The sequence below is a fragment of the Pristiophorus japonicus genome, chromosome 18 (assembly GCF_044704955.1).
Source record: "Pristiophorus japonicus isolate sPriJap1 chromosome 18, sPriJap1.hap1, whole genome shotgun sequence".
Taxonomy (NCBI): domain Eukaryota; kingdom Metazoa; phylum Chordata; class Chondrichthyes; family Pristiophoridae; genus Pristiophorus; species Pristiophorus japonicus.
In genome coordinates, this window is record NC_091994.1 from 47,744,061 (window position 1) to 47,754,046 (window position 9,986).

The following is a 9,986-nucleotide window of genomic DNA, read 5'->3' on the forward strand; positions in this document are numbered from 1 at the left end:
CCTTTAATGATTAACAGACTAAGTGTGAAAAGTACTTCAAGATAAAAACATTAAAGATGTTTTTAGTTTTTATAGTTATATTGCCTTTCAAACCCAACCCCACAAATAGCAAACATGCAGATCCAGCGCCTAAGATTTGCATTACTAAAACCATTTATCTTATCCAGAAGGCAGAATTATAATGCATATTTTAACGTGTATACAATGCTATTGGATCAGAGAAGCTTAACATGTCTCCCTTTGCTTGCTGCACTCAGTGTAAAAACCACCTCATGTGTTAACCACTATTCCATACTCTGTATTCTTTTAAAGGTTGGCTATTTTTTCCTTCCAGAATTGTTGGGCCACTAATAGACTCGCAGAAGTGCTGGTATATCTGCCCAATTTTCGCAAAAATATTCTGGGAGGTGGCATCCATTACAGATACCATCTAACAGAATGTTTATCAAATAGTAACTTCAGGGAGAAAGGAGACGGGAGAAAAATGCTTGCAATACTGGAAAGTCCTGTTTAAAACTTAACACCTAAACTTGGTTATGCTATGAACTTGCATAAGCTACGTTTACACTGATGACATGGCAGTGCTCCTACAATCAATAGCACACAATAATAAACTAAAGCAAACTCCAAACCTTGATGGCACCTGGGACCTCACTTTGAATGTAGGAGAAAATAAGTGTGTGGAAAACAAAGGACTGTTTCTATTGGTTCTCCATTGGAATCTGTGACACACAGGTGCACTTAAAATGGGACAGCAGCACTCAAGAGGTCGAGAGTTTCAACTTCCACCAACAGTGTAAAAATGTCTCGAGTTATCAACATACTAATCAGTAGCTGCCAATATAGATCCAGAACTGTTAACTGAATAGAAGCACAAGACTTTAGATATGAAGTCCCTTATGAATTAATTGTCAAGGATGGAAAATCAACAGTATATGAATTGCAACAAGAGTCAATTGGTTTACAAATTGAAAGCTTCAAATTGTCTACATTGTACTTCCAATTATTGAAAAAAATGAATTAAACTTTTCTTCAGTAAATGAAGTCAAATATTAAAACCAAACTACAAGAGATCCCTCACCCAGTTATGCCACCTCTTAGCAGATTTCAGCAAGAATGGTGCTGACACCAAGGAACAAATCCTTGTTGCTCTGTACAGCTCACTTTCAAACTGAGATAGTAATGTAAATTTTGCAAGATTCCAGAATCAAAATCACACAGTAATCACTTTATACAGCACTGCATTAAACACTTCTTATTCTCCCTCATTCAGTCTCACCTGTACATCTAAAAGTGTTGTCTTCCTAAATACAGCATCAAAATTATTCAACTATTGAATCCACAGAAATCTATAAAACAGTGCAAGTCCTCTGCATTTTAGAACGAAGACATAATCAAAGGCACATTATTCCATTATAGCCATGTTGACACCCTTGTCATAGAAACATAGAAAATAGGTGCAGGAGTAGGCCATTCGGCCCTTCGAGCCTGCACCACCATTCAATAAGATCATGGCTGATCATTCCCTCAGTACCCCTTTCCTGCTTTCTCTCCATACCCCTTGATCCCCTTCGCCGTAAGGGCCATATCTAACTCCCTCTTGAATATATCCAATGAACTGGCATCAACAACTCTCTGTGGCAGGGAATTCCATAGGTTAACAACTCTCAGTGAAGAAGTTTCTCCTCATCTCAGTCCTAAAAGGCCTAAAACTGTGTCGCCTGGTTCTGGACTTCCCCAACATCGGGAACATTCTACCCGCATCTAACCTGTCCCGTCCCATCAGAATCTTGTATGTTTCTATGAGATCCCCTCTCATCCTTCTAAACTCCAATGTATAAAAGGCCCAGTTGATCCAGTCTCTCCTCATATGTCAGTCCCGCCATCCCAGGAATCAGTCTGGTGAACCTTCGCTGCACTCCCTCAATAGCAAGAACGTCCTTCCTCAGATTAGGAGACCAAAACTGAACACAATATTCCAGGTGAGGCCTCACCAAAGCCCTGTACAATTTCAGTAAGACCTCCCTGCTCCTATACTCAAATCCCCTAGCTATGAATGCCAACATACCATTTGCCTTCTTCACCGCCTGCTGTACCTGCATGCCAACTTTCAATGACTGATGTACCATGACACCCAGGTCTCGTTGCACCTCCCCCTTTCCTAATCTGCCCCCATTCAGATAATATTCTGCCTTCGTATTTTTGCCCCCAAAGTGGATAACCTCACATTTATCCACATTATACTGCATTTGCCATGCATTTTCCCACTCACCTAACCTGTCCAAGTCACCCTGCAGCCTCCTAGCATCCCTCTCACAGCTTACACCACCACCTTCCCATCTTGGTAACCCTCAAAAGTACTTATTTCTCAGGCTCACTTTTACAGCCTGTACTTAATACTCTGTCACATCACTACAACTATACTGAGCCCCTAAGATAATGGTACAATGAGTGGGTTCCATTTATGGCAGATGCAATTTGACTGGACAACTGGGTAAATTAGATAAACCACATCTCCCAAACTCAATGCACTGAAAAGTAATGCACGTTGTATCAATTTCTCCAGCCAGGATTAACTGTTCAGATACACGGATGACACAAGTCTCCGTTACCTTGTGTCAGAGCCTTCCAGCTATTATTTACTACACATCAACCCCCCCCCTCAAAACAAGGTACAATTGTTTATATTGGACAAAACGATACTGCACCAAACAGACTTGCATTTCGCAACTCATCACCATTTACAAATGCAATCACAGCCTAGAAGAAAACGAGCAAGTGGTAATCCCCCAAACAAGTTCTTGAGGTGTTAGTGGCAGCATACCAATTTATGCTGCTCCCCACTTAACTAGATGAGAAATGTCTCACATTCGGCTATGCTTAATGCAAAATTCCAAGAACTAGCTCCAAGTTCAAGTAAATTCAGAAGAAAAAATATTAATCCAAGCGGCTACCAGAGATTTGCTAAGAAATCTTATTATCTAAGAATAAAAAAGCAGCAATGGCTGCGGCTTTACCTTAAAGGTCCTTACCTGCGACCTTGTCGCGGATGAGCTTGGCAGACTCCACCTCGCCTATGCTACCGAAAAGGCTTCGCAGCTCATCCTGCGTCATGTTCTGAGGCAGGTAGTTAACAATTAAGTTGGTTCTTGCATTGTCATCCCCATGATCCTTGCATTCCTCAGCCATGAGATCAAGCTCTGCTTGGTAACCGTTACTGTAGCAAGATTGGTCGTTTGACATTTCACAAAAGAGCTCACCTGTGAAAAGAATAAAGCATACAAATACATCATAGTCAGGGAAAGAGCCAACTCATAAACCAAGATCCCCAGAACCAACAATACTGGTGAACTAGAGGAACTGCAAACAATGCAATAGTGTGCACCAAGCCCTGGATCAAGTGTGCGTTGAATTGATGTCAGAACGATCTTTTTCAGTCAGCTGCAATAGTGAGTGTAATGGTGTGCAATCTGCATACCACTAACATTTGAACTGTGAAAACGTAATCAATGCTACAACTATAAATTTTGATCTTCCAAACCTAGTTGGTGGCTAGAGAACTCATTCTGAACTAAAGAACACTAGGGTGTACTGTTGGTTATAGGATCTTCACTGCTGGTATTAAAGATTATGAATTAAGAACATCATACATGTGGCATATTGACTTAAATGTAATCTCCCCTGTCATGTCCTCAAAATAAGACAAATGACAACATTTGTTTTCTCTTGTGCATCGGTTAACAGAATACACATGGGAAATTGGTCAAAAGTGCCAGACCATGTAATGCACCGCATTTGTAATCCTTCTGTTGGAAAGACTTGCATTTATATAGTGCCTTTCAAGACCACCAGACACCCCAAAGCGCTTTACAATGAGTGTAGCCACTGTTGTAATGTAGGAAACGCGACAGCCAATTTGCACACAGCAAGCTCCCACAAACAGCAATGTGATAATGACCAGATAATCTTAGTGCTGTTGAATGAGGGATAAATATTGGCTAAGACACCAGGAATAACTCCCCTGCTCCTCTTCGAAACAGTGCTATGGGATTTTTTTAATCTGAAAGACAGCACCACTGATCAGTGCAGCACTCCTTCGGTACTGCACTGGAGTATCAGCTTAGATTTTGTGCTCAAGTCTCTGGAATGGGGCTTAAACCCACAGCCTTCTGACTCAAAGGTGAGTGCTACCCACTGAGCCACGGCCGACACAAAACAATATTCTTTGCAAGAGGTGTGTCACAGTAAAGCAATTCATAATTTCTTTAGTGAGCTTTAAACTACACTTTAAACTACTAAACCCTTCTGAAAACAATATTATTTATCCTACATTATATTATCTTGCCAAAAAGTGTATTTTGCCTGGAGATCAAAGTATAGTTCAGAAAAAGGTACCAATAGAAAAAAAACTGGTTACATTATTTTCACCAGAACCAGCAATGTTCCATGTAACAATATAAATTACTTACCTGAGGCCCAGTATATATAAAACCTGAAGTGCTATGGGATATAATTTATATTGAACTACGAGAACAGATACATGAATTACCAGGTCAGTCTATTTGTGGCATATAAATCCCATCAGAGTTCCTTGTGTCTCCTCTACGTCTAAACATTCTGTATAGCTTGCAAAATTTACACGTGAGGGTGAAAGATTTTGGACCACAACCAAAAGAAAATGGGAGCGAAAAAAATTGTGATAACCAGGAGGAATGACCAGAACTGAAATATAGTCTTCGTTTATTCTGTTCATCACTGCTGCCAAAAACCACTGCACTCTTGCCTTCACCCAAAGAAGGATTTATTCACTTTTCCAAAACTAATCTGCTGTGAAAAACTGACAAAAAGCGGGCTTATGCAGGGTAGTATGTCATTTTAATAGCCCTCCCGCCTCATTTTTCTGCCAGCCCAATTGGAAGGATCACCCAGACACTGATCAAAGGCCAGGACCTGCTTGGTGAGCCAAGATCACTACAGCAACTCCACCATCTAGTCCTCTAACCTGCCCCTCCCATTTACTTTCAACATTCAACTCTCTTTCCTTCACACTGTTTTACCGTCTAGTAACCTATTGTGAACTAGAAGCTTCGTTTTTCTTCAGCTCTGTGCCAATCTGAGACTTAAAACATCTGCATTAAAACAGTTTTTAGCACAAAACTGAAAATGAAGTACAGGACATTACTTTAAAATTTGAAAGATATGCGTTTCAAAAGTGATGAGCATGCTTTAATTTTTGTTTTGTGACATGACCATATAAGCAAGTGTCCACTTTGGAGAAATTTAGGATCAAAGTTAAAATAATCACTGCAATTAAATACATTTTAAAGCAGCTTCTGAAGAGGAAAATTAGCAAAATGATAATTTATACACACAGACCTATTAATTCTATTTGTCATTAAGGGCCCAGGATAACGTTTGGGTTAAGTAAAAAAATCCCTCCAATATCCTCCTTGCCAGCTCCCACCCTCCAAACTACTCCAACATGTTCAAAATTCAGCTGCCTGCCTCTCTGATCTACACCAGCACCCAGCTCCCTAACAGATTGCATTTAAAATCCTTGTCCTCAGTCCTGTATCTGTCTCTGCAACCGCCACCATCACCATCCTTGTATTCTCTTCTGCACCCTCCAATACTCTGATGGTCTTTTGTGCATTTCCGACCTACCCTCACATGACTCATTTCATGTTCCCTTTAGCTATGTGTATCTCCTCTTACCGCCCCACAAGTCATTTTGGATGTTTTCTACATTAAAGGTACTATACAAATGCAAATTAATTGCACTCTCCATGCCCATAAAAAATTACAAAATATAAACAGCTACATGAACATGGGTAGTACCAACATTAACTTCAGCTTGGAGATTATATAATGCCAATTTAAAAGCCACTGAATGTCTGCCCGTATGCAGAAAAATGTTCTATTTTTATAAGATTTTACTCATATCATTCCTCCCCCAAAAATATTTCAGTTACTATCAGTATATTAGTTTAATTACAGCAGTCCACTTAACCACATCATTTTAGCCAGTTGGAACACCATGAGTCTATGGTATTGAATAGAGGCACACAAGGGAAATCTTAGGTACCACAAGTGTAATAGAAAATGTTAATCCTGAGCACTAATTAAACCATGACTGCAGGACTGTGAGGCTAGGTACAAACTGATAAACGATAAGCTCAGGACTGGTGTCAGGAAGCACTTTTTCACAGTGTCGGCAAAAACTCTGGAATTACTCAAGCGGCAGTTACATGGTCAAGGTTCCCATGGAAGGATGAATTAGATAGGCTTCCCTCATCAATTTGTGAGATCTCTGTGAAACAGGCTGTGCGTTTAATTGCCATTGAAGCCATGTGTCAGGGAACAGAAAGGGGTTGCAAACCCAAATCGTTAATAACATGTCTTTTGACTTTACTGATGCTGACTGATCAGCTGTATATTTCTAGTATTTTCTGTTTTTATTTCAGCATTTAGATTTTTTTCCTTTTTAGTTTAACAGGGAACAACAAGATTATGAACAAAGCCACTAAATAGAGAACCATTTTAAAAAATACCAATCTGTTACACTCGCCAACTTCACACCGCAAAAGAAAGACCCTGCCTTTGTACTCTGACTGCTACAACTTTACCTTTCAAATCAAAGAAATTGCCTCAGCACAGATCCAGAGATTTCTGCACCTCAGCATTTTAAAGAGAAGCATGTTTGGAATGGTCAGTGAGGCGCATTGTTGAACGCAACACCAGCTGGTTACTGCACATTTGACACTATGGCATTCAAACATTTTAAGCAGTTCAAAATGCTCCTGAGGAAATTCTTTCTGGCTTGACAAGTACAGTAACAGCAGGCAACAAAGGTGATTTTACCATCTAAAATTACCATGGGGACCAAATTTCATTTAACTGGCTCACTATTCACCGTCTCAAATGGTTTCAATTGTCTCAAGACCGGGATTCAAAAGAGGAAAAGAAAATCTACGTTCTTGCTGATGCAGTCACTCAGGCTTAACACCTGTAATGATTAACCCTGGTGGCTTTGATTTACAAGTGGTGAAATAAGTTGTCTGCTTGGGACAATGCACTGTGTACACTTAAATTATGGAATTGGCCACCAGAAACTAAAGATCCATGCTTCAAACCAATGTTTCCAATGCACTCCTGGCTGCCCTCCCACATTCTACCCTATGTAAACTTGAGGTTATCCAAAACATGCTGCCCGTGTCCGAAGTCATACCAAATCCCATTCACCTCTGTGCGTGCTAATCTACATTGGCGTAGGTTAAGCAACGGGTTGATTTAAAAATTCATATCCTCATTTTCAAATCCCTCCATGGCCTCGCAACCCCCCCTCCCATATCTCCACAACCTCCTCCAGCCGCGCCCCCACCCCCACACCACGATATCTGCGCTCCTCCAATTCTACCCTCTTGAGCATCCCTGATTATAATCGCTCAACTACTGGTAGCCGTGCCTTCAGCTATCTAGGCCCTAAGCTCTGGCATTCCCTCCCGCTTCTCTTTCCTCCTTCAAGACACTCCTTAAAACCTACCTCTTTGACCAAGTCTGCCTTAATTTCTCCTTATGTGGCTCGGTGTCAAATTCTTTGTCTTTTCACACCCGTGAAGCGCCTTTTACTACTTTAAAGGCGCTATATAAATGCAAGCTGAAGTTGTGTATCTAACCAGATTAACATTGTATTTATGGGAAAAGAATCAGGATCCTGAAAAGGTGTGCATTTCACTAATGTGGAGCAAGTCTCCCAATGGAAACCGCAGAATCTTTTAACTGCTCCGGCTTAGTGTGCTCCATTATACACATCAACAAGTAACAGGAATTCTGAAATTTGACCAAGTACAAACCTTGGTTATCAGCACAGTAGCCACCCTTAAAATAAATGTATGGGCATCCAAAAAGTTCATCGGGTTTAATGAATTAAAATTAGTCAATAGGAGTAGATAGAAAAGTCAAAATCACAACAAATTTACGGACAAACAAGTCCCCAGAAAACATTCACCAATCTTAACACTGTCTTAAAGCACATCATTTAGGCCAGAATTCCAATGCATTGAAGGACTGCTGCAAAGTCAAAGGTCCCATCCATTGTGCGAATGAACATTAGAGATTCAATGGCTCACTCAGTGGCCTGACCAATATTGCAGCCTCAACCATCAATACCAATGACAACTTAATTGATCATTCATCTCATTCCTGTTTATGGGATCTTGCTGTATATAAAATGGCTGCCACATTTTCCAATATGAACTATTGCACTTCATAGTATCGGATCTATATTCAAGTCACTGGAAAAGTTTGAGAACAGTTTTTGTTGCATTCAGTTCTTACCAAAATTCAATGAATACAAACCAAATACCATCCTTATGGGAAAAAAAGTGTAGCATTAAAGCTGTCGGAATTTCACCATTTCAATAGTTTTTACACAGCAAAGTGCAAATTTGGATTTTGTGCATTCCAGTACTATTTGGAAAAAAACAAGTGTAGTTGAAACATTACACCATTATCTCAATGCATGTGTGTGAACTGGATAGCTGCAGATAAAGGGGAAAACCGAAAAAAAAAGATTGAAAATGCTTCATCTACCTTTACTTGGTAAACAATGTGTGCCTACATAGCCATTCAAGCATGCAAACCCTCTGCAATCGGTTGCACCGTACCAGATATGGAAGCTTGGGAAATAACCAACTGATGGAAGGTGAGGTATTGGGGGAGAAATCAATAGCTGGGAAATGTAACTTTGTTTGATAGACGTGTGGGAATTATAAGGCAAAATATTTAATTAAGGCATTACAAATATTTGGAGTTTTAGTTTAGACTATGTTTTCCCTAAATCATGATGAAAGGTTTATTTACGCTCTTAATACGAGTTTAAAGGGCTTTATGCAATGAAATGATTTGAGTGTTGGGTACAAAAGCTGCTGGCCCGGAGTGGTGTGGGCGCATTGTTCTGTCGGATGCAGCGGTGCGCTCCTCCATCCCCCTTTCTCCCATTGAAACCAAGCGGTCGGGACTGGAGCCGCCGGGGCCTCAATATCCCGCTCGCCGGAGGCCTCCAGCCTTTTCCTTGCCGCCTCCATCTTACAACCCTCGCATTTTATCCAAGGGCCTACCCCCACCGGCTCACATCCTCGGCCACGATTTATGAGTTGCTGAACCGCTGTTAGAAAGCTCCGAGCTTTAATCTCTCTCTTCCCGCTTCAATCCCGACAAACCACGGCCTTTACTCCCCACAAACAACCACTGCACCTTGGCCTTTCCTAACCGTACCACCCCCTTTTTATCTCCAGGGAACCAGCTCAACGCCGAGGCCTAGCGTGTAGCAAGCTCAGGCCCCAATGCCGCATGGCCCGGGCCTGTTTCCCGGTCCGTGCCGGCTTTCACTTTCTCGGCCGATCTATCCGCACTTACACTGTCGGAGCCCCGCAGTCGGTACGGGGTGAAGGTGCCGGGCGGCGCTGGATTCTCTCCGGGACTCGAGCTGAGGGGGGGGGGGCGGGGGGAGAAAAAACCCGGGCAAAGGAGACGCGAAAAAAAAATCCGTTAAAATCAAACAAAGTCAACCCCGCGCTCAGCCGCCTCCGCGCGCACAGAACATCGCGCTTGAGACCCGCCCCGCGCTCCTCCATTGGCTAAAGCGACTGCCCATCACACCGCTGTTCCGCCTCGGCAATCACGCGATTGGTTGCGATCAACGTCAATCACACCGCGCGCCATGATCGACCCTTCGTACGCCATCACTATTGGTCAAAAGAGCCGACGAGTGCGGCGAACCTGCTGCCGGCGCTGACGCCCATGTTGAGGGGCGAGTCCACAAGAGCAGAGGGGGCGGCGTAGACAAGCATTTGCGGCTCGGTTGAAGTTGGGAGCGGCTGATTGTGGTTGCTCTTCGCCCTGGGGTAGGTGTTAAAATGGTTGTTTGCTGAGAATCGAGTGGAAATATCACCGAACTTACCGCAAGTTGTAGAAAAGCTCTTTTT

The 9,986-nt window shown here is 42.0% G+C and overlaps 1 protein-coding gene across 1 annotated transcript in view; it reads right to left on the minus strand.

Moving 5' to 3' along the window:
* LOC139228696 (ELAV-like protein 1) overlaps positions 1 to 9,610 on the minus strand; it is a 29,900-nt gene extending 20,290 nt beyond the window's left edge. The window contains exons 1-2 of the mRNA XM_070859957.1: positions 9,418 to 9,610; positions 3,033 to 3,260 (exon numbers count right to left, since the gene is read on the minus strand). Of these exons, the coding sequence (XP_070716058.1) occupies positions 3,033 to 3,243 (211 nt within the window). The 5' untranslated portion in view covers positions 3,244 to 3,260; positions 9,418 to 9,610. The remainder of the gene's footprint in view (positions 1 to 3,032; positions 3,261 to 9,417) is intronic.
* Between the last annotated feature and the right edge of the window lie 376 nt (positions 9,611 to 9,986).